We start from the raw sequence: 24979 nt of genomic DNA, 5'->3' as shown, positions 1-24979 counted from the left end.
CTCATTCATTCTGTTGTTGAGACTCTCCACTGTATTTTTAATTTGCTCTACTGTGTTCTTAATTTCTGATATATCAGCCTTACTTTGATGTATTACTGCGATTTCTTCTTTGAACTCTTGTTTGTGTTTCTCATTGTTGACCAGCAGCTTTGCAACGAGTTTTCTGAGTTCTTTGTCCCCCATTTTCTCAATGTCTTCCTCAGTTAACTGAGACTGGGCGAAGCTTTTGCTCCTTTGTTGGAGAGTCTTCAGTAACACTCAGTGTTTTTGTCTTGTCTTTTACCTTTTGTAATTGCCAGTCTGAGGAAATCATCTCTATGGTGTATTACCTACAGGTCTATACGTTGATTTTTATGTTCAATCAGTGCCCTGGATTTGGGGAAAACGGCTGTCCTGAATAATTGCTTTGTGCGCAGTACTGATTATGTAGGCAGCACTGAGCTTGTCGCCCCCTGCTGGCCGATAAGTCTGAGTCCCTCCTGGGGTTATTTTAGGTGGAGTTGGTAGTAGCGTGCCTTTTAGGGGCTGTTTTCTCTGTGGAGCCTGTGCAGTGCTCTAAGATGGTGGTGATTTTGTCCCCAGGTCAGTTCTTGGGCGACTCAGCTGTCCTGCCTCAGTGTAACAGTGTCCCGTAACACTTATCTGAGAGCTGCTGAATTAGCGCATGCGCAGTTTACCACTCCTCTCACAGTTTATTAGTGTTCAGAGCACTTGCCTCAGTGTCAAAGATGACGCCCATAGGGGCGCCAACAAAGATCAGGGGGCTGTCGGCCATCAGCTCCAGGGACCACACCGACCCTGCAGGCTGCAAGGCTGGTGCTACGGGCTCAGCTCAGTGCAGTTAGTAACACGCCCACTCTGGATCTTTGCTTGGGGTCCACACTTGCTGCCCTGCTGCCCGAGATGGCGCCAGGTGGAGAGTTGCGGCCGCTGGCTGTCAGCTCCAGGGACCACACCGACCCTGCAGGGAGCGAAGCTGGTGCTCCCCTCTGCACTTGGATCAGCTCCATGTGAACAGCCAGAAAGGAGCCTGAGTTCTGCCCCTAACACAAGATGGCGGCCTGAGTCCCCTACTCTCCGCCTGCGGCTGGTTCCAGTCACTCAGCTCGACTGTCGGCTCCCGGACTATACTCACTTCCCTAGCTCCCCACGCGGACCCAGGCTCTCACCTGGCGGTCACAACGTCTGTGTGGAGCACACTGCTGCACGCCTGGCTGGCGCTGGAAACAGATCCGGAGCCTGGATCGCCGGGGTCTGAGCTGCTGCTCCCGAGCTGGTGGGTTTTTCGTTCCACAAACACACTGCTGTCTCGTTTCCACAGCTTCCCTGTGTCCCGGAGGGTTCCAGGTGCCCCCTGCTTACTGCCTGAGTCCTAGTTTTCCCCTGAAATCTACTTATTATACTTCTCCCTACCTAAAGACTTTCCATCCCATCAAACGTGTCTGCACCCTATGCCGCCATCTTGCCTCTCTACACATGTCTTATTTGTAACTGTGAGACGTCACGTCAGACGGTGCATGTCTGGCTGTGGACTGTGACGTCAAAAGGTGCATGTCTGGCTGTGGACTGTGTGACGTTAAAAGGTGCATGTCTGGCTGTGGACTGTGATGTCATGTTGGGAGGAGCGTGTCTGGCTGTGGACTGTGTGACGTCACGTCAGGAGTATGTCTGGCTGTGGACTGTGATGTCACGTTGGAAATTGCATGTCTGGCTGTGGACTTTTGTAGATTGATGATTGATTAGGTTCAGCCTGACCCCTGCAGCTCAAGTTCTGTTCTTTAATTGGTCCAGTGTTTCTTCGTTGTTACCCCAATATTTCACTAGGATTGCAGTAATAATTTTCTGTTTCCATATTTCTTAGCTGTTAATTTTCCCTCACCCACAATTTGGCTGAAATGCATTTCTTCAGGAAAATCCAAGCTCGGCAGGTCCCCGCACTGGCCCACCCGCCCTGCTCTGCAGGCGCAGCCGCAGTGGTGGCGGAGCGGCTGCCAGGGCTGCGACATTGGCCACACAGCCACCAGCCCCAGGTGGTGATTTGCAGAATGAAGTTGCTGCTCTAGCCAACAAAAAAAAATGAGATCTTATATTTTCACGATCACGAATGTATAGATTTACATACATTTGGTGTCTCCATCTGTTCTTGTCCCTTAAGATGGCTCGTGTTGATGGTGATGGTTCCTTGGCTTCATGACAGTGGCCGCCTTGCCTTCCGCGTCTGCATGGAGCCTCTCTGATAGTGCGCGCTGCTACCGCACTGGCACTGCTTTGCCAGGAAACGCGGTTTATTTGTGTTAAGGTGTGTTTATTTACAAGGCCCAGTGATTGAGAGAGGAGAGGGAGAGTCCTCCTGCCGCTCACACCCCAGGCCTGGGCTGTCCTCTGCCACCTTGCCCATGCCGGCACGCTGCTAGGTGCTGGCATCACCGATGGCGGCTTACTCCACTGCACCACAATGCTGGCCCGCTGGAAATGTGGTTTTAAAAAGATTAACAGGGATTGCTGTAATGTTCTGTATTAAATAAGTGGCCCCAGTTATTAGCAAAGAATACACAGGTGTGAGCATCACAGGTGCAGATATAGTCCATGTGTGGAACACACTTAGGTGAAAGTGCCAGGTTTAAGGCCCAGCTGCTCTGCTTCCCATCCAGCTTCCTGCTTTCTTGGTTGGTTTTGGACTATAAGAATGAGAGTGATTGGTCCCCAAATGGCTGCCTGAACTGGTGCCCAGGTTATGCTGGAGCCATATGCAGTGGCTTAACCTACTATGCCGCGGATCTGGGCCCCAGCTTCTATTGCACAGCCTGGGGACTGGCAGCTGTTGGCTTAATTACTTGGTCCTTGTCACCAACACGGGAGAACCTGCTGGAACTCTAGGTCCAGGCTCCCGCCCGACTGTTAGCAGGATTTCAGAGGTGACCACAAGGCTCTCACTAATGATGGACGGCAGGAGTAAGTGTCCTCAAGTTACGTGAAAGGAGCGTGTTTATACTGCAGCCCTGATATGCATGCTATAATTTGATGTATCCCCCCAAACTCAATCCCTAAAATCATGGTGTGTTCAGGACATCAGGCAGCCCAGTGAAAGGGAGAAATTCCTTCCTGTGGCCTTGCCACCAAGCTGGGGACACCGTGAGCACCCTTACCAGGCACTGACTCTGCTGGCTAAAATCTGGAATCTCCAGCCTCAGAATCGTAAGAAATAAACCTACTATTCGCAAATTATTATAATGTACTAAAGCAATACTTACGCTTGTTTGCAAATTTTAGGTAAAGTTTAGCTTTTCCAGTCAGACGGTTTTAAGCCAGTAGAAAAGGCCCACTCAACAGGAGCATGACTTGGTGATGGGTATTACCCAATGCCCTTTCCACTCCACTGCCCCGTGTTTATTTGAACAGGATGACCATTTTGTTCAGCTATTTACATTTCTTTTGTCTGTGAACTTCCTTCTGTTCCCAAGGGTTGCAGTCTTCTTAATGTCGTTTTTTGGTCATGGAGGGATTTTTATTGTCACATGTTTTATGCAATGAAAGCCGGTCAACATTTAGTTGTATCTCTAACTTTTACATCCTGGGCTAGCCTCCCCACCCCTAGGATATGGTTTTAAACATTTTTTTTTCTTCTAAGTTTTATGATGCAGTTCCATAGGCTCTGGGATTCTCCCCACCTTCAGAAGCCCATCTTTTCCTGCCTGCCCTGAGCTGCTGCCGCAGGGAATGCCAGCTCTGCCCTGCCCTGGCTTCCTGTGCCAGCACCTCGGCTAGGGCAGGATGTCTGAGCAGCTGTCACACACGTCCTTTGTCGCGGCTCTGCTGAGCCCCTGGGCGTTGCAGGACGATGCAGTGACGCACAGGTCACTGGGAACCTCACTCTGGCTGATTTTAGGGGAAGCTTGACTTCTCTAACACTCCAAAAAAGTGAAGCTTCTTTGTTAAATAAAAGTCTAATTTTATTGAACACAGGAATAGATGGAATTTGGCTAAAGTGACACAAAGATGCTTGCTTCATGAAGTTTAGACTTATAAACACATTTATATCCATACACATTGTGTTCACACGCAGACAGGAGCGGTCCGCTGGGCTGGCAGTGCCCAGTGGTGGCACACAGCACGGCCCTCCTTCAGCCGGGGACAGGATCCAACAACAGCAACTTGTAAGCACAGGCACAAATTCGGGTTTTACTCAGCATTTTCTGACACTGGTGAGAGCTGATGTCACAAAATGTTTTCTACCTCTTAACAGAAATGCATGTAACAAAGCATTCTCATTAGGCGTTTTAGATTTTACATGAGAATGCAATGTAACCCTTCCTGAAAAAATCACGGTACTAATGAAGCCATCTTTACAGGAAATGTTTAATAAGCATATTTTATTTAAATAAACTCTCCAGTAGGAAATGGAGAATTCACTGCCTTTACTTGCAAGGCTGTGCAAACAGTTGTGTCGAATCTCTATATGCAGCTCACCAACATTCCCTTACTCGTCACAGCAGTTCCACAGCTCAGCTGTGAAGTCTCAGAATTCTGTGTCTCCTTTGGCTTGTTTCTCTCTCGATTCCACCCAGGCTTTGTTAATAGTTCTCTTCATGTCATCATCTCCATCTTCATAGATTTTCTTTAGGACATTCATGAGCCCTTCGCTAGGATCGGCTTCTGCATCGTAGGAGGGCTTCCTGTTGGAAAACGCAGAACAGCGACATTCAGGCACAAGCCCCATCAGGCTGGGGGCATCATCACACGGGGAGCTAAGGTGTAACAAAACGCCTGCTGCCGTGGAGGTAAGGCTGCGGGAGAGCCGTTTCCCGCACCAGGCTGCCTGGGCCGAGATCCCCGGTTGGCCCCGTGACCCCCACCTGCTGCTGCGCGCCCTGGACTTGGTCATGGGTCTGGCACCTGCAGGCGTTTCAGGAACGAGCCAGTAGGTAAGGAGATCTCTCCAAGGAAAAAAGCCCAGCCCTCCTGAGCCTGAAACTGCTTTGGGTGACGACGGAGTGGTAGGTAATGAACGTGGTCAAGGGGTCACTAGCCTCTGACCTTATTTTTACGTTTATTAGAAGGCAGCATTTGCCAAGTGCTGGCGCACACACCCCACCGGCAGCTGGCGCTAGACAGGAACCGAGAACGCCCAAGGCTTCTTCGGTTATCCATTCAACCCCTTACGTGCCAGGACATGCAACGGGCACCGGAGACAGAATCGTGTGCTCCGCTCCAGCAGTTCAAGCTGACTGTGCAGGCAAGTCTCCAGACCGATCTCCCAGACTCTGGCAGCCACACTGCAAATGCTGGGTGTTAAGTGGAAGTGTGCAAACCTGAGGCCCCAGGAGTTAGAGCTGGATGTGTCTGAAGAAGCCTTTGTTTTTCTGGAAGTCAGAGCAGGTCACCACAGATGGCTGAAAAAGCCAGGTCTGGGCCAGGAGCTTCAGCCTTAACCTCCCCGTGAGTGCAGGGGCCCAATGCAATCACTCCCTGGGGTCATATTCTGCTAGCTTTCCCTAGGTTGTTTGGAAAGCTGAGCTGGATTGGAAGTGGAACAACTGGGACTGTTTGACCCACTGAGTTTTAAACACTGTATGAACATTTTTAAAAGCAATTGCTGTGGTATAGGATAAGCCTCCACCTGTGGTACTGCATTTCATATGGTCACAGGTTCAAGTCCTGGCTATTCCACTTCCCATCCAGCAGAGCAGTGAAATGGCTGTCCCACATGGGGGGCGCAGGGTGATGGCTGCAGGCTGACCCAACTGTGGCTGGAGTGACTCAAACTCCTGTCCATGCTCACAGTCATCAGAAACAGCTCAAGTACAAACATCCATGAGCAGAGGAACTCCTGAAGTAGGAAACTCCCAGCAGGCAGTGTACCTGGGAGGAGCGTCAGAGTGCCCAGGGCTGAGAGCCAACACTCAACAGCCAACTCCAACACAAACAGTAACATGCTAGGGCTGGTCCTGGGGGTGAGCGGCAGCCTGCAGCACTGGCACCCCATGCGCCTGGGAGACCCAGATCAAACTCCCTGGCCTGGCACAGCCCCAGCTGCTGCGGCCACGAGGAGTGAACCAGTAGATGGAAGATCTCTCTCCAACTCAGGTAACATTATTATAAAGGAAGCATTTGCTGGCCACAGACCCTGCTTAAGCAAGACTGAGGTGACTGGGTGGGTGAGTGGGCATCGAGAGGCCATCGGGCACAGCTCTAGTACCCACAACCTCAGCAAAGGACACAGCGGAGACTGTAAGAGCATTCCCGGACTCACTCCTTCTCCTTGCATTCTTTTTCCACCTGCGTCAGATAGTCCCACCGTGTGTTTTCTGCTTTTTTCCTACATAAGATTAAAACTGTATCCGTCTTTACCTGGAAGAAAAACACAAGGAGATCGGTTTGAATATCTAGTTATTCAATCTAGTGCCCATGGTGCATGGGACTTCCTTTCCATAATCGGAACACTCACACACCATGAACCAGAGTGTGTGACGGGAGCAGGGACGGCCTCATTGAGCTCTGGGGAGAGCCGGGAGCCAGGAGGACGGCTCCAAGCTGAGAGGGAGGCTCTCTGAATATCCCTTCGATTACGGGGTTCATGAGGGTGCGTTAAGACGCTGACCAGTGTTCCATCTGCTATGACCTTTAAGCTACGTGACTGTAAGCATGATGTCCTTTCCCCGTGTTGTAGCCTCAGCTGCTCTCTATTTTAATAGCTTCTAGCAGCTCCAACCAAGCTAAAAGTGTAATATCACCTTTTGTAAAATCAAGACTTACCTCTCCTACAATGAGCTGCACAACATTGTTCCGGTAAGGGCAGAGAAACCCTTGCACCGGCAGCCACAAGCGACTGCTGACCAAGTAAGCAGGCTTGTGGTGGTAAAGTTCATCTAGTTCTTTCCAATAGCAGAGCAGCCAGTTTAACGTAGTTCGTAATACTGACAGAAAACAAACTCACTTTTTTTGAACTGCCTTCCACAGAGATGGGTTTCAACAGATTGTTCACAATCATGGAGTAACTCTTGCCATTTAGATTCTTCACCAAAAGATCAAATGACCTACAAGACAGGAGTGGGCACGTGATTTCTATGAAGTCCTCCGTGGTCCTCAGGAAGAAGACCAGCAGCTTCCTTTCAGGGCGCACACTGGCCCAGCCCCAGTTATTCTAAACACAGAGTGTTACACACAGAGGAAGACCCTCTGTCCACTGACTCATTCCCCACGTAGCTGGCAGGGCCAGAGCTGAGGCGATCCAAAGCCAGCAGCCTGGTCTCTTGTGCCAGTGAAGGGTCCCAAACTTTTGGGCCGTCCTCGACTGCTTTCCCAGGCCACAGCCAGGGAGCCGGGCCACTGGGATGTGAACTGGCGCCCATATGGGACCTGGTGCCTGCAAGGCGAGGACTTTAGCCACTAGGCTATGTTACCACTCCAGGCCCTAAACACCAGATTTCTTCAAATTAGATACAAAAGATACTCAATTCTTGTTAAATCAATACAGAAAACATTCCTAAGATATTCCTGATGACCCCGGCTTCGGCACTCACCTCTCTGTGAAATGCACCTGTACGTTCTCCAGGGGGACTTGGTGAACTCCAGTTAGTGTAATGTAGATTTTCACAAACTTCTCTGACTGATCCCATCCTAACAACAAAATGGGGCACAAGTCAGTGAAGCCACCTGTGGCAGAGCAACTGCACACCATTCACAGTAAACCCAGAGAGAGGAAATAAACACGACAATCCAGACAATTGTAAGCTATTCTCTAGATACAGCAACTGAGCTCAAAGCAGTGAAAGTGAAGCATCTAATAAGCTGTACAATTTAAATTCAAATTCATTAATCTAGAGTAAAAAATGCCCTTAAGTAGTCTTTAAGATTGGCTAAGGAGCTCCCCGCCCCCCGCGGTGCCACTGTCCCAGCTTTTCCGTTTCTTCTCTAGCTCTCTGCTTGGGGCCTGGGAGAGCAGCAGAAGATGGCCAAGTCCTCCCGAGTCTCTGGACCACGGGAGACCCAGAGGCGGCTCTGGCTCCTGTTCAGCTCAGCCCTGGGCTATTGCAGCCATTTGGGGAGTGAACCAGCAGACTGAATATCTGTCTCTGTAAATTTGCCTTTTTACATAAAAATAAATCTTAAAAAAAGATCATCTGATTTGTATTTTATTATCTACTTCCTATTTGTCACAGACCTGTATCTTGTTAATCCCCCACTACGCTGGATGGCTAAATACCCATATTAATTTCATATACTCCCACTCCTGACAAACCCAATTCTACCTTTTGCAATTACCTTCCAGGACAAAGTGAAATTGGTTATTTGATACTTACCTTCATTCAAGCCTGTAATTTAATGTACCAATCAATAGCTATTAAGTGCCATTTTAGTGTAAGTTATCAAACTAAGTCTCCAATCCTAACAGACACACACACGTGAACATGCTCGGGCCCGGAGCTGGCAGTGCAGCGCTCCACAGGAAAGACGCTCTAAGGCGCCCCGTACAATGCCATCTGATCGCTTGGCACTCATCAACCTGCCGTCTACACTGGTCACACTGTCCCCCACACTCAGCAGTGCTCATGGCTAACACCCCATGACCCTGCGACACTGCATCCCACATGCACGCAGCTTGTGTCCCAGCTGCCCTACTTCCAGTCCTGGGAAAGCAGAGGAGACGTGGCTGCAGCTCCTGGTCCCACGTGGCAATCAGCTGGGGGGTGAAGATCTCTCTCTCCCTTTACATCGTTCAAATAAACGAACAATTCTTAAGGACAAAAGGCCATAGTCCTAACGCTGCAGATAGGTTCCATTCCCCCAAAGGTGCAGTGTGTCTCCCACAGCGTGCTGCATCTCCGAAGGGTTGACACACACACATCGCTCGGCGCCGACAGCACTCGGCCCTGTGACGCCGCAATGCAGTCATGTCTTTGCCCACACTGTTCTCTTCCTTTTCCACTTGCTGAAATACGAACCTTCCAACCTAAAATTTAATGTGCCTCCAATTCTGTTTATCATTAAGATTATTTTTTCAGCTATATTCCCACAATATTTTTTTAAAGATTTACTTATTTTTATTGGAAAGACAGATACACAGAGAAAAGAGGAAGATCTTCCATCCGTTGGTTCACTCCCCAGGGACCCCGACGGCCAGAACTGAGCCAATCCAAAGCCAGGAGGAGCAGGGGGTCTCCCACATATGGGTGCAGGATCGACTGCTTTCCCAGGCCACAGGCAGGGAGCTGGATGGGGAGTGGGGCTGCCAGGATTAGAACCAATGCTCATATGGGATTCCAGTGTGTGCAAGGTGAGGACTTTCGCCACTAGGCTTCCATGCCAGGTCCCATTCCCATACTATTTTAAAATCTCATTTCAATTAAACAAGTGTTTAACGAAGACTCTACCACCAAGCATTGCAAAACTGCCCGCCTTCTAGAATGTGGAGGAAGCTCTGGGCTGGTCCAGCCCTGCTCACTGTGGCCACTGGGGAGTGAACCAGGGACATGAGACCCCACGCTTCCACCCCTATGTCTCTTCCCCTCCCACTCACTCTCACAATTTCTGTGTTTGAGATAATGAAAATATTTAAAAACAGAATCCTTCCTCGCTACTCATCATCATTACGCTATTTCACCTTGTTTTCTTGTAAAGACTTCTAGAATGCATCCTTCCTTTTTGATGCCAAAAAACCCAAAGCACTTCATTCAGGAGAAATGAGTTTTCTAAGAAAACACACAGAGCAGTTCCGAGGTCAGTTGGTCAGCACTCAGTGTGAACAGGCCGAGTGCAGAGCGAGTCCTACCGTAGTTGCTGATCTTCACCGTGTAGCCCGCGGGGACGGGAGCTGGCTTGTCACTGTCCCCGGGCTCTGCTTTCTCCTGCGCCTTCTGCTGCATCTTGTTCCTGACTTCCGTCTCAATCTTGGCTTTTTCTGCTGTGAGGGCATCACGTACTCTTTTCCTAGTAGACTTTTCGAGCAACACCTTTACCTCTTCTAGATCTTTCTGTAGCTGTGTTAAAATAAAAAGTCAGTGATGATAAACAAGGAGTATCGTTTCAACTTAGTAAGAGCTAAGTATTAAGAAGTTCATTTGCATTTGATGGCTGCCCAGGGCACTGGAGACTAGGGGCTGGTCTGCCCTGCCCCGACAGATTTCCTAGGCTCCAGCCTGGAACAGGAGGGGCCACAGGAGCCAGTTACGTCACTGACCTGGTGGGATTCCAATTGGCCAATGGCACACCTGAATGGACATTCCTTATATAGTTGGGACAGACAGCCCCTTTGCCCTCCCACATGTCTAGAAGGGTACAAAACTCCCCGACACATTATCTCAGAAGCCCCTTTCCCTTCCCTCTTCCTTCCCCTCTGTGCGAAGGGGGCCCAGGAGCGGATTTTCCAATAAAGCTTCCATCACAACTCTGAATGATTTGCCGAACAACATTTGGTGCAGAAACCTGGGAAGGGGTGCATGGGCTCCCTAAACTGGTTGAGCCCCTCTCTTCCTCTTTCCACCTCTAAGCCTCCAGCCCCAAGGCCTTTGCTGGGTGCGAAACGACAGACGTGAGTAAGCCCCTCAGCCCTGCTTCTCCTGTCCTGAAAATTACTCCCCAACCTCCTGCAGACCCCCCAAACCGTGTACACGTGGTCTGCCTGTCCTGAGCCCTCAGCGAGACGGGGGACGCCCTGGTCGTTGACCGGCTCCCACCAATCCAGGGTCCTCAGAGGGGTATGAGACATTCCCCCTACTGACTGGCCCTCCTTAACGGGGAACCAGGTTCCCCTCTAGTCTGAATTTTAAAGTGGGGACGCCTTCTTTGTGTTTAGATTAGCGGCCAGATACTTTATCGGGACAGGATGGGCAACAAGATGTCCTGAGCCCATGGCCCCCAAACCCCCTTAGGGTGTTTATTGGCCAATTTTAAAACCACGGGTCTGGGCGAGGACTTACACAGAAAACGCCTTGTCCATTTTTCAACCGTGGCTTGGCCACAGTGCATGTTGGACAATGGCTCCAAATGGCCAGCGGAAGGCACGTTTGATTTTCAGATCCTCACGGAATTGGGTAATTTCTGTCGTCGCGAGGGTAAATGGCCTGAAGTTCCTTATGTGGAAGCTTTTTGGAATCTCCGTTCCTTATGGAATCTCCTTCCCTATGCTGTCCTGTTCCATGACTCAGGTTCTCCTGGTCAAGGCTAAGCCCTCCCAGTCTCCTAAGGATCTCTCTCTTTTTTTAAAGATTTATTTTTCATTGGAAAGGCAGATATATAGAGAGGAGAGACAGAGAGGAAAATCTTCCGTCCGATGATTCACTCCCCAAGTGAGCGCAATGGCCGATGCTATGCCGGCCTGAAGACAGGAGCCTCTTCCGGGTCTCCCACGCGGGTGCAGGGTCCCAAAGCTTTGGGCCGTCCTCGACTGCTTTCCCGGGCCACAGGCAGGGAGCTGGAAGGGAAGCGGGGCTGCTGGGATAGAACCAGCGCCCATATGGGATCCTGGGCATGCAAGGCGAGGACCTTAACCACTGTGCCATCGCGCCGGGCCCCTCCTAAGGATCTCTTAAGACTTTTCAACTAACCATACCTTTTCTGAGCCGCCAGAAGTTTTATGACTCAACCCAGCCCCTACTTCTTCCCCACCTCCGTCTCTGCCGGCCTCTTTACCTGCACTTTAGTCTCTCTAGGAGCCTTTGGCCCATCCACCTCCATATGCTACCCCTCCAGTTCCTCCGCCATGTTTTTTGGTCACCATCCCCCCACTTCCTGTCCTTTCATCTTGTTCTCAGACTCCCTCCTCCCCACTCCCTGCTCAGACGCCATGTTTGCCAGTGACCTCAACCTCACTTCCTGAGTCGTCACCAGAGCGCAAGATCACCTCTTCACTTCCTGTCCCTCCGCCATGTTCCCAGATAATGTCTTCTTCACTTCCTGCCCAGACGCCATGTTCTCAGATAACCTCTGCTTCTACCTTTGAGCCAAGGTCATGCCTTCAGGTTACTTCCGACTCACTGGTGCCGACGCCATGTTTACCAGGTCACTTTCACTCACCTCATGCAACACCTCCTTTGTTACCGGAACCCTTCCTTCCTCCATCGGCGCCAACCCCTCTCTCCAGGCCTCGCGGTCCCCGCCTCCCACACAGGCATCTATCCCTCAGACCTCCTGCCCTTCAGCCTCCCCTTCCTCTTGTTCACCAGTTAGCCCCCGTACACGTTCTCATGCCCGTTCCGCCTCAGTCACACTTGCAGGTCCCCAAGGTGAAGTTGGGATGACTGCCCCTCCTCCCGACTTTGCTGTTCCCTTTGCCTCGACAGGACGCATGTGCCCTCTCCGGGAAGTGGCTGGAGCAGAGGGAATAGTCCGGGTACAGGTGCCATTCTCCATCCAAGACCTTTCTCAGATTGAGAACGTCTGGGTTCCTATTCCGCCGACTCAGACACCTTTATCAAGGAGTTTAGACATCTTTCCCAGGCTTATGATTTAACTGGGCAGGATATACACACCATCCTAACGTCCTCGCTAACCTCAGAAGAGCGACTTCGCATTTGGCAGGCAGCCCAGGATCATGCGGACCAGCAGCTCCTTGCAGACCAGACTCTCCTGCTGGGGAAGGACGCAGTTCCGGATGTGTCTCCCAGCTGGGGATATCGGGATGGTCAGCGGGGCCGCGGCCACGTGGCCTGCATGATCCAACATCTCCTGGCTGGGATGCAGGTAGTCTCTAACAAAGTGGTTAACTATGATAAGTTACGGGATGTTATACAGGGCCCCGATGAGAATCCAGCAATGTTCCTGAACCGGTTGACGGAGGCCCTCATGAGGTATACCAAGATAGACCTGGAGTCTCCCCGGGGAGCCACGATACTGGCAATCCATTTTATCTCCCAGCTCCGGACATCTGGAAAAAGCTCAGGAGGGTGGAGGAAGGTCCCCAAACCCCTATCCGAGACCTGGTAGGAGACCTGGTAAAGATCGCATTTAAGGAGTACAACACCCGTGAGGATACTAAGTTACAGAAAAAAGTAACCCTCCAGTCCCAAACCCTGGTTGCTGCCCTGAGGCCGGTGAGTTAGCGGGGAAATCAGCAGTCCACTCCACCACTCCATCCACTCCACAGGGTGCCTGCTTCAAATGTGCTAAGGAGGGTCACTGGTCTGCATTCTGCCCAAACCCTCGCCCACCTAAAGGGCATGTCCTGTCTGCAAGCAACACGGACACTGGAAGAGTGACCGCCCAGTGGCCAGCTCGGCTTCAGCACATCCACGCAGGGACCCAGCCAGCCAGGCAGCCCAATCGTTTGAACTTCTAGGACTGGCCGAGGACGATTAGAGGCGCCCTGACTTGAGGACCCCCATCACCCTCATCGAGCCCAGGGTAACGCTCCAGGTAGCAGTGAGTCCATCAATTTCTTGGTGGATACGGGGGCTACCTATTCTGTATTACCCGCCCATTCAGGCTGAACATATCCTTCCCAGGTATCGGTTATGGGTATAGATGGCACCCCTTCTAGAGAACCCTTTGAGAACAGGTCGCCTGTCATGCGCTCTCGAGGGGTTACCCTTCACCCATTCTTTTCTGGTCATTCCATCCTGTCTACCTTGGGTGCCTCTCTCAACCTGTTTGGGACACAGCCTCTGTTGGCAACACTCCTTCCCCTACTGGAGTGTGACCAGGCTGATGGATCACGGCCCTTACCTCCCTCCATAGTTAACCCTCAGGTTTGGGACACCCCCACACCAGTTGTAGCCACCCACCAGCAGCCTGTCCAGATATTCCTCAAGCCAGATGCTCCTTACTCTTCCACGCCACAATTTCTTATATCCCTACAACACAAGCATTAAGTGCATTACTGATCGACTTCTCCGTCAAAAACTCTTGATTCCCACCAACCCCCCATGTAACACCCCCATCCTACCTGTCCGCAAACCTTCAGGGGCTTATCGTTTGGTTCAAGATCTCCGCCTCATTTACGCGGCAGTTGTCACTATTCATCCAGCCATTCCTAACCCCTATGCCTTACTCTTGAGTCCCTCCTGACGCCACCCATTTTACAGTCTTGGACCTCAAGGATGCCTTTTTCACCATCCCCCTTCACAGGAACTCCTACCATCTGTTTGCCTTTCCTTGGGAGGACCCAGACTCTGGCCAGTCACAACAGCTCACATGGACTGTCCTCCCAGTGGGGTTCAGAGATAGCCCCCATTTTTTTGGCCCTTGTGTTGTATAACCAAGGCAGCTCTACCTTACTGCAATATGTGGATGATCTTCTCCTGTGCAGCCCTTCCCTCAAGGCCTCACAATCTGCTACAGCAGCCTTACTAAATTTTGGGGGAGATAAGCCAAGGCCCAGCTCTCTTCTCCACAGGTGACCTACCTGGGAGTCCTGCTCCAACCAGGACAGAAGTCCCTCTCAGTGGACAGAATCCAGGCCCTTACGGACCTGGGACCACCCACAGATGCAGACTCTATCCTTTCCTTTTTGGGATTGGTAGGGTTTTTCAGATACTGGATCCCCAACTTCGCTGTGATAGCTAAGCCTCTATCAGGCTGCCAAGGAGACCTCAAAGGGACCCCTAACCTCCCCAAAGGAGGTGGCCCGAGCCTTCATCTGACTGCGGGACTCGTTAACCTCTGCACCCGTTTTGTCCCTCCCCAAGCCTAAGCGCCCCTTTCATCTCTTCACAGATGAGCGACAGGGAATCGCCGTAGGCTGCTGGCACAACCTCTGGGCCCAACTCATCAGCCGGTAGCCTATTTATCTAAACAACTTGATCTTACAGCCAAAGGCTGGCCACCATGCTTGCAGGCTCTAGCAGCAGCAGCTCTCCTAATGAGAAGCCTTAAAACTTACCCTTCAGTCACCCATTACTGTGTTCTCTCACCACCTCAAGGATCTTCTAGGAATGAAGACTCTCCCCCTACTCAGCCCCTGCGGTATCCAGGAGCTATACCTGCTGTTTATTGAAAACTCAGACATCACTCTGTCTCCACCACTCAATCCTGCCTCTCCTTCCTGTGGAAACGGTTTCCCCAACTTCACACTCTTGTCCCCAAGTTATCAATTTTTATTTACTACCTTGGAATGGTCTCCAGGACCAGCCTCTCCCATCGCCGGACCTCACGCTGTTTGTGGATGGCAGCTCAGTGCGGGGAGCCAATGGCTGTCGTCACGCAGCCTATGCAGTGGTAACCGAGGATTCAGTCCTTGAAGCACAGCGCCTTCCTCAGGGAACGACTTCCCAGAAGGCAGAACTTTATGCGCTCATTCGGGCATTGACGCTAGCCCGGGGAAAGCGGGTCAACATATATACTGACTAAATATGCCTTTCTCATAGCCCATTCACACTCAACCATCTGGCAGGAGAGAGGATTTCTCACCACAAAGGGCACGCCCATAACCAATGCCTCACTAATCAATAAACTCCTCCAAGCCCTTTCTCTTCCTGCACAGGTGGCCACTGTACATGGCCAAGGACATCAGTCTTCTGAGGATTTAGTAGCACGGGGCAACAATAAGGCTGATCACACTGCTAGAAGCCTTACCACTCAGATGCCAGCAGCCCCCATACTATTTCTATCCACCTCCCTCAAACCTTCTTATTCTCAGCAGCAGCGACAAAACCTTCTCACCTTAGGAGGACAGGAGCACCCGGAAGGTTGGATCTTTGTTGGTGACAAAATAGCACTATCCTCACAGGATGCCATGCCTCTCCTTACTGAGATCCACAATTCTTTGCATATAGGCCCAGATTCAGTACACAAATTCTTAACGCCTCTATTTTCCTGTCCTAAAATGCGTGAACTTCTCAGACAAATCCACGCTTCATGCCAGACCTGCTCTGTGGTGTCTTCTCAGGGGGCCCTTAAACCAAGGATACCTGCTCACCAACTCAGAGGACACCAACCTGGAGAAGACTGGCAAATAGATTTTACCCATGTGCCCACACACAAAAACTTCCGTTACCTACTTACTCTGGTTGACACCTTTTCAGGTTGGGTGGAGGCATTCCCAATGGCCAAGGAGCCATCAGTGGTGGTGGCAGAGACCCTACTTAAACGTATTATTCCCAGGTTTGGTTTGCCTCTATCCATCCAGTCTGACAATGGGCCAGCCTTCATTTCACAGCCACCCAACAGGTTTCGGAAGCTTTACACATCACATGGAAACTCCATATCCCATACTGTCCTCAGTCATCAGGGAAGGTGGAGAGAGCCAATGGAATCATCAAGGACCACCTCACAAAATTGTCCTTGGAGCTCAGATCCTCATGGGTGGACCTACTTCCCGGGCCCTAATGCACATCAGGGCCACCCCCCCTAAACCCCTTGGATTGAGCCCATTTGAGTTGATGTATGGGCGACCCTTCCTGGTTACCCACCAGTTTCCCACGAAGCCTCCCCCCTTGGCTAACTACCTGCGTAAAAGGCCCAGGTGTTTCCTTCTGCCTTTTTCTCCTGATCTCCACCACCTCCATCCTGTTCCTGCCCCGCTGGAATAAACCTCCTAAGATACCTTGTTGTGTCTGGTGTTTCCAGCTCACGGTAAAGAACCAGGTTGTGGGAATTAGCTGTGCGTAAAATATCATATGAACTAGAACTAGAACTCTACCACCTTTTTAAATAAACATTTGGTGCCGTGACTTGGACTCCATTCTCTTGGCTCAATCTCATCAGGCAAGCCATACTTTTGCTCAACCAGACAGGCTGCACAACAGTACATGTGACTGTTTCCTGTGTGCTTCTCTCTCTCTTCCCCCATTGATGACAGTGGCCCTCACCAGTCCATTCCCATGTAGGCCACCTCAGCTCTCAAATACCATAATACCCCACATACCGTTGCAGGACATAGGGACTCAGAACCTCACATATTATTCGCTAGTCTCAACTGCCCTCCCCACCTACAAAATACGTTAGACCATAAGGTGGTATGCTCAAACTCCACCAGGGCACCCGAGGGCCGATATTTCTGGTGCAACGCAACACTGTATAAGACCTTTGATCGTTTCTGTAATCTTACCTGTCTCCCAGTCCTATTGGCGCCCCAACTAACACTGCCCTCTTGGTCAGAAGCTAAACAGGAAATTTCAAACCCTCACGGTCTTGAAAGAACCAAACGGGCAGTCTTCATTCCAGCTTTGGTAGGAATGTTGACTGCTACCTCCCCGCTGGCGGTAGGCCTCAGTGCAGGAGTCCTAGGTCACTCCATCATCGAGGTCAACAAGCTCCAAGCGGACCTCAATCAGGCTATAGAAGACTCAGCCCAGTCCCTGGCATCCTTAGAGTGACAAATCACCTCACTGGCTGAAGTGGCACTCCAGAATCGAGGAGCCCTGGATCTGCTGACTGCAAGCAAAGGGGAAACCCGTGTCTTCCTACAGGAACAGTATTGTTATTATATTAACGAATCTGGTATAGTAGAAACTGGGATAAAAAATCTCCAGTCAATAATGGATCGACTCAATAGTTGGCAAAATGTGGGCAAGGACTACAGGTTTTAACATCTGGGGATCCCCCCTACTAACATGGCCCATGCCTATACTAACCCCATTAATAGTTATAGGCCTTTTATTAATAATTGCCCCTTGTTTTCTAAGGTTTGCCAAAGAAAAAATCCAAGATGCCTCACGGGTCACTCAACCAACTGCTGCTCCACCCCTACGTCCCAGTGCCCACTGTGCCCTCTCCGGACCACAATTAGGGACTACGACCCCCCTTCAGCAGGAAGTAGCCAGAACAACTTCGTCCACCCCTTTCCTATTACCAAGAGTCCAGAATGATGGCTGCCCAGGGCACTGGAGACTAGGGGCTGGTCTGCCCCGCCCCGACAGATTTCCTAGGCTCCAGCCTGGAACAGGAGGGGCCACAGGAGCCAGTTACGTCACTGACCTGGTGGGATTCCAATTGGCCAATGGCACACCTGAATGGACATTCCTTATATAGTTGGGACAGACAGCCCCTTTGCCCTCCCACATGTCTAGAAGGGTACAAAACTCCCCCACACGTATCTCAGAAGCCCCTTTCCCTTCCCTCTTCCTTCCCCTCTGTGCGAAGGGGGCCCAGGAGCGGATTTTCCAATAAAGCTTCCACCACAACTCTGAACGATTTGCCGATATTATTCCACCAACGGGCGAGCGGTCAGTGGCCATCATCTAACATTTTCTTGGATTGAGCTCCAATTACTTCCTCTGGCCCACTGAACTATAAATAACTCAAGGTGCTGCCACTTTCATAAAATTTAGTCAGTGCCCTTAAAAAAAAAAACTGTTATTAATTTACCTAAAAGGCAGACTAACAGAAAGAAAAAGGCATCTTTCATCCACGGTTCACTCCCCAAATGGTGGCAAGCACCTGGGCTGGCCAGGCCAGAGCATGGAACTCCACGGGGTCTCCCCCACGGGCAGCAGGGACCCCTGCACTCGGCCCAGCAGACGAGGAAGTGGGGTTCAAACAGGGACCTGTGCGTGGCACGTGGAAGCATCGCAAGCTGCGGTCTTCAAGACTTTTTTAAAGTGATTCAGACAGATCATGTTTTAAAATTTTAAAAGCATGAATATAAAGCAGACTGGTGAGGGTAATCTCATGACTGGTCCTCACAGGGCTTCTTCCCAAATAAAAAGGTGCCATTATTACTAGTAAGATTTAGAAAAGGCACCACAGGCTCTGAACTGAGCACGTGGCAGGTCAAGCTGTCAGGAAGCCTCCACTCCCCAGAAGATGCAGGCCCAAGTTCTGGCTGCTTCGTTTCCAGAGAGAATAGATGATGGCCCCTGTGCAATCTAGGTGGGAGACTCAGAGGAAGCTCCAGGCGCCTGGCTTTGGTCTGCCCCACATTCGGCTACTGTAGGCTTCTGGGGAGTAAACAGTGAACACGCTCAAGATCCTCTTTCTGGCTGCTTCCAAGAGAATAAAAAGAAGCCCAATGCGCCACCTACTGAAACAAAACTAAGTGTTACTCTCTAGGGCACAGCAAAGATGTTAGGAAATTCCCCAGCTGAAGACCCCGTTAGAGGATCTATGAACCTGGGTAACCGCTGGCCTACAGAACGAGATCACACTGCCTGGAGTGACTGGGTGGGTACCAGCCCCAGTCCCGGGTTCCCACCAAGCGGGAACACAGCAGGAGGCAGCCGTGAGCGCTCAGGTGACGGGCTCCCAGCTGGAGCTTCCAGTTCAGTTCCACCAGTCATGGGGATGTGAGCCAACAGATGGGGAGATCTGTCTGTTTCTCTGCCTCTCAAATAAATAACATTTTTAAAATATTTAAATAAGCTTAAAAGTTTTCCCCAGTAACTCTGTAACATAGCACAAACATACAAGATCTTCCAAGCAGGTAACTCACATTTTTCTTAAAATGACGTCATATACTTTCATACCTGCAGCTTAACCCCTCAAAAAGCTTACAGTTTGAAATTACACAAAAGGGGGCAGTATAAACTCCTGATCACATGCTTAGGAAACTGACAAATCCGAACTTTTCAGTTGGGACAGGAATCCTTAGGACAGCAGAAGCGCAGGCCTGTTGTCAGCTGGGCCGGCAGTCCTGACAGCCAAGGACCCAAGGCAGCTGTGATTTCTTCGGTGCTTCAAAGCACTTTCCCCGCCTTGCTGGCTGCAGGTCTGCGGTCTGCCGAGCAGGCCTGGCCTTCCACTCCCCCCAGGAACCCACTCTGCAGAAGGACACGATGAGCACAGCATTACAGTGGGTAACATGTATGAGAACAGCTGAGTGGACAGCGTGTGAATGACAACACTTGGTGGGATAAATAAATGAGTTCCAAACCAGGGCATAGACACAATTAATGGGTTCCACTGAAAAGCATGCCCTGGGTGTGCAAAGTCTGATGCTGCTAATACACTTCGGCTACTGGCCGCCAGTCAGAGACCACCAACTCCATCACTGCTGGACAGCGAACCCACTTCAACTGTATTTCCTAACCTCCTCCTTAATCCTTCACTGGAGCACATTAAAACCAGCTGCCTAGCGAACAGGCAAAGAACCTGGACATTCTGCAAAGCTACAACTGGCCGCACGCACAGGAGACGCTGTGCGTCCTCACTCACCACTCAAGTCAGGTAATGACACGCTGGTCCGAACGGGCAAGACGACAAACAACAAATGTTGAGGATCTGAAAAAACTGTGAACATCTAAAATGGTGCAACCGGCTGAAACATCCAACAAAAAGAACCAGCTTGGGTTAAAGGCTAGTCAGGAAAAGCCACTGTTCCTGCTGGGACAGGAGGTGAACTGAGTACGGCTGGCTCATGGACCCACTGGTATGCGTGAAATCTGGCATTGGGAGAGGTTCTGATGGAGAAGCCTGGGCAACTCCTCTGGCAGGACACAGAAGCGCAAGAAGCATGAATGGAAACAGCCCAGAGCAGGCCACAAGAAGTTTCCCACTGGCATACATTAGGCATGGATTGGGGGCAGACCAGGCTGAATCTGTTAACGTCATCACTGGCAAATCCGAGCACCAGAACAGAGTAAGGGTCGAGCCAGGTTTGGCTGCGATAAAAACCAGTCCACAATACAGAATGCCAGGATGAGGTTGTCTGTACTGGATGTGACTGCAGTGCCCATCCAGCACACATGAGAACCAGGAAGGGAGGGGGCGGAGCCAGCAAGAGGAATATGGGGTGGTTCCCTTGATGGACAGCTATTCCCACTGGAGAGCATGAACTGGGATGGGGGCAGACCAGACTAGGCAGGGCTACAACACCTGTGTGCCTCATGTGGTCTAGATCAGGGAAAAGCCAGGCTGGGTTGATTATTCCTATGGGTGCAACCTACAATTAGAGTGGGCGAGGGTTGTTTGGGCATAGCCGCAGCATCAGCTGGCAGAAGCTAGCACTGGGGCTAAACCTGTCAAGTTAAACTGCAGAACCACCTGGGAAGTGCACAATCCGGGAGTGAGAGACCTGGGAGGGAAATAGTGGGTTCCCCCTTCTTGGGTTACCACTCCCACGGGAGGGCACGAGAACTAGGACAGGGGCTGGGGTAGCTAGACAGAGAGACACTCAACAACACCCGTGAGGGCTTGATTGTTGAGCTGGTTAGATGGATCTAAGCTTCAATGCCAATTGCCACGTATGAGAGCCAAGGGGGATGTGGGACAGACTGGACTGGTCTGCTACACATACTGGCAAACCAGGGTAGGGGGCGTGCCTGGTGGAGGTTATTGTGGGCCGCTCTCATCAGGATGCAGCTCCCACTGATTTAGGTGAAGACCAAGTATGTGCTGTGCAGAACCAGGCTGGACTGCAACACCCATTGGTTCCAGTGAAAGGCGGGGCTGAAAACAGAACCAACCCAGCAATTGCAACTACCAGCTGACTGGGGAGATGGACTGTGCTGGGCCCTGTGCTTGCTGGTGCATATGAGTGTCTGGCATGGGAACACCTCAGACGAAGTTTCTTTGGTGATCTCCCCAATTGAAATGCCAGACTCACAACCCTAACCATGAAAGGACAGAAGATGGAACAAGTTAATCAACTACCTCAGCTATAGGTTGGCAACGAAATACCGGGCAAATAGAGGCGCTATGATGGACAATGTCAATCAGTGGATTTTTCAACGACCTCATCATGATTGGAGGGGCGAGATTGGCAGCAATTCATAACTAGTGAACAATTGAAACCACCTGAGCGAGTATCTCAGAGCATGCCCCACATGTGGGACTTGGGGTGGGTGGGAAACCGGGTGGGGCTTCTCCCAATATCCCACTTTACCTCAGATACATGAAGGAAACAATATGGAAATAATAGTCTTACCCACTTTCCTGTAAGCCCTTGACCCTTGTTAACTATGTACAGATTGTCAAAACAAAAAAAGAATTTGAAAAAATAAAATAAAATAAAATGGTGCAACCAGCTCAGGAGCTGCCCTCAGCCATCAGAGAACTGACCGCACATCACACCGTCCCTAGCAGCGGGCGCTCTGGTAGGGCCTGCGCCTGCCCAAGGCTCCAGCGGTCCTCGCTCGGTACCCTGCCCTCCTGGGGCACAGCCCATGCACTGAGAGCTCAGGGACCTCCCTGGCTCACACACTCACCACCTGCTGACATAACCAGGTGGGCCGGAGACAGGAGCCTCCTCCACGTCTCCCTCACAGGTGCAGGTCCCAAAGCTTTGGGCCGTCCTCGACTGCTTTCCCAGGCCCCAAACAGGCAGCTGGAGGGAATCGAGGCAAGAATTTAGCCACTAGACTATAGCGCCAGGCCTGACTGGCCGCCTTTGAAACTGGAAGGCACACTGGTGTCCTCTTGGCCAAGGGCCATGCTCAGGTATCTTGTTACAGTCATGAGAAAGAGACAGACAGGAGGTGACACAACTAATGCCCATTAACTGGTCAATGTCATCAAATGGAATATTAGTCAGCCATTAAGTCGCACGCACATGTACCCACTACCCCATAAGCCAAATGTGAACAGGAATTTGACCAAGTTAACAATGCTAAATTGAAGGAGCTGAAAACCAAAGGCTGCATCCAGCGATATCCTAGTTCCATGGAATGCCGGAGCAGGCAAAGGCGGGGAGCGAGCAGCAGGCTGCGGGGACCCCAGGGTCCTGGGCTGTTCCAAAGGACCACCTGCTGCTTCCTTCTGCCCGCCCAGGTGCACCAGTCACACACAGATGAAGTGCTTCTCCGAGTCTGAAACTGAGGCCACCTTCACTCCCTAACAGGGTCTAGGAGATTCCCGCCAGCCAGCGGAGCGGCAGGACTCAGGGTAAGTTAACACCGTGGGGTACAGAGCACACAGCTCGCACTTCTCACGGAGCTTTCCGAATCTGGAGAGGGAAGGAGAAGCGGGGAACCACAATATTTTTCGAATCGCATCTACCAACTATAGTGAAATTGTTAAAAGCTAAAAATCTTAAAGACATCAGCAGACGTTTTAAGGGGGGGGGAAGCAAGTAATATTTGCCACACCTGGTCTTCATATTGAGGGGCAATTTCCCAGAAGCGGGCCTTCCCCGGCGGCCCACACTGCACCTCAACGGGAAGGGCAGCGAGGCAGGGCCATTCCCGCCTGTGACCGGGCAGTCTCCCCAAATCCGCGCTTCTGAAGCTGTTAACAAACGCGCACGCCACATCGAGTAGACACTAACTCTCCAATTACCTATTTTTTAAAACGCATTCCTCAGCCCGCGCTCTGGTGCTGCCCACATGGCTATGCGTCTCTGTGCCCGGGGACCGGGGCTCGGCGGGTGCCCAGCACGGCGCCGGGACCCCGGGCTGTGACCTCCCACCGGGGGTGGGCCGGGGCCGGAGGGAAGGACGGACACCGCCGGGGGTCGGAGGGAAGGACGGACACCGCCGGGGGCCGGAGGGAAGGACGGACACCGCCGGGGCCGGAGGGAAGGGGCAGCTCGGCCGGGGGTCGGCCGGGGCCGGAGGGGAGGACGGACACCGCCGGGGCCGGAGGGAAGGACGGACACCGCCGGGGCCGGAGGGAAGGGGCAGCTCGGCCGGGGGTCGGCCGGGGCCGGAGGGAAGGACGGACACCGCCGGGGCCGGAGGGAAGGGGCAGCTCGGCCAGGGGTCGGCCGGGGCCGGAGGGGAAGGACGAGGGTCGGCCGGGCGGCCCGGGACACCGCCGGGGGTCGGCCGGGGCCGGAGGGAAGGGGCAGCTCGGCCGGGGCCGGAGGGGAAGGACGAGGCCGCGTCCCCTTACCTCTTCCAAAGCTGAAGTCATGGCGGTGCCGGGTCAGGCAGCCGGGCAGCAGACGGAGCAGGAAGCAGCGCGCCCTTGCGGAGCCGGAGGCGGACCACGGCCCGCCCGTCGCACGCGGAGCCTCTGGAACCTTCGCGACGCCGCCCGCCGCGCCGCCCGCCGCGCCCCTAGCAACCTCAACTCTCGCGAGCAAATGCGCGATCAGAGAGCAGGCGCGCCGGCTTCCCTCCCGCCCGCTCAGGCCCAGGCCGGCGGTAACCGCGCTGGCCGCGGCTGCGCAGTCGCAGCTCGGCGGGGCGCAGCCGCAGCTCGCGGCGCCGCCGCCATCACACCGCCCCGAAAATGACGTAACATCCGCGCACGAATCGGAAGTGGGCCGGTTGCGGGGCGGATGCCCGTTCTCGCTCGGCTCCCGGGCCGGCCCGGCCGCCATCTTGGGCGGGGCTTGGAGAGAAGGGCCGCGAGTACGGAGGAGCCGACCCGGAACAGCCGCGACGGGCACGCGGGGTTCCTGAAGGAGCCGTTGGAGCTCCGGGTTTGGGGCGCGCTGGGCGACGGGGCAGGGCTGCCGTGGAGGCTGCCCTCCTGGCCCCGGAGCCGCTCAGGGCTGCACTGCGGCAGCTGTGCCCGGGAAGGCGTGCAGCCGTGGCGCCGAGGCTGCCCTGGGGAGGAGCTCGGAGCGGAGAGCCGGTGAACGCTGACCGCAGGGCCCGGGCACGGAGGGAGACGAGCCGGGCGTGTGCAGGCCACGTCTGGGTCCTTGACGCTAACCCCGAAGGCTGCACGCGGGCCGGCCTGTTGAGCATCTCCGCGCGCTGGGGAGGACGGAGGCAGACAGGAGGCCCCGCTCCCGGCGGATGCTGCCACAGCTGTCTGCACTTAGAAACTTCCACTGCGCAGCGTCTCGCAGCGTGTGCTCAAGGCTATATTGCAAAGTGATAAGATACACCTGGTGCTGATACAGTTGTCGGTTTGTAGAGTGAAATAAAGCTGTGTTATATAAGTCACGCTTCAGTGTTGAAGTATTAGAGTTACTAGGTGCTCCAATAGGAACACCCGTCGCCGAGGGTAGAGACGGGGTCACCTTGTCTTGAAATGAGTCTTCAGTCTCAGGTCCGACATCCCAACCGGAAGTCCTGTTGGTGCCAGCTTCCCGCAACCTGCACCGCTCCCCGACAGGGCACCGCTCCCCGACAGGGCACCGCTCCCCGACGGCTCGCTGGTCTCCCGCAAGCAGGCACTTTGGCAGACTGACCATTCTAAGCTGAAGGAAGCGGCTGGGGTGTCTGGCTTCCCCTCCCTCCACCCCACCATCTCCCCGGAAGCACCTCTAAGATGC

General features: G+C 52.5%; 1 protein-coding gene across 1 annotated transcript; it reads right to left on the bottom strand.

Moving 5' to 3' along the window:
- Positions 1-3932: 3932 nt before the first annotated feature.
- On the bottom strand, positions 3933-23777 carry LOC121159303 (calcyclin binding protein). The gene is made up of 6 exons (XM_040984303.1): positions 23641-23777; positions 9770-9977; positions 7521-7617; positions 6935-7034; positions 6251-6348; positions 3933-4673 (listed from the first exon to the last, which is right to left on the bottom strand). The coding sequence occupies exons 1-6, from the start codon at positions 23659-23661 to the stop codon at positions 4517-4519; spliced, it is 681 nt and encodes a 226-aa protein (XP_040840237.1). The 5' UTR covers positions 23662-23777; the 3' UTR covers positions 3933-4516.
- Between the last annotated feature and the right edge of the window lie 1202 nt (positions 23778-24979).

This window comes from Ochotona curzoniae, unplaced genomic scaffold (genome assembly GCF_017591425.1).
Source record: "Ochotona curzoniae isolate NIBS_2020 unplaced genomic scaffold, NIBS_Ocur_1.0 contig_4105, whole genome shotgun sequence".
NCBI lineage: Eukaryota > Metazoa > Chordata > Mammalia > Lagomorpha > Ochotonidae > Ochotona > Ochotona curzoniae.
This window is presented reverse-complemented; position numbering and strand designations above follow the sequence as displayed.

Excerpts from the sequence above, each read along its gene's own strand:
- LOC121159303 (XM_040984303.1), bottom strand. The coding sequence starts at position 23,661 with ATGACTTCAGCTTTGGAAGAG. Across the intron at positions 7,618-9,769 it reads GGTGAAGATCAGCAACTACG|GATGGGATCAGTCAGAGAAG; the intron begins GTAGGACTCGCT and ends TTTTGTTGTTAG. Across the intron at positions 7,035-7,520 it reads CAGGTGCATTTCACAGAGAG|GTCATTTGATCTTTTGGTGA; the intron begins GTGAGTGCCGAA and ends CCTGTCTTGTAG.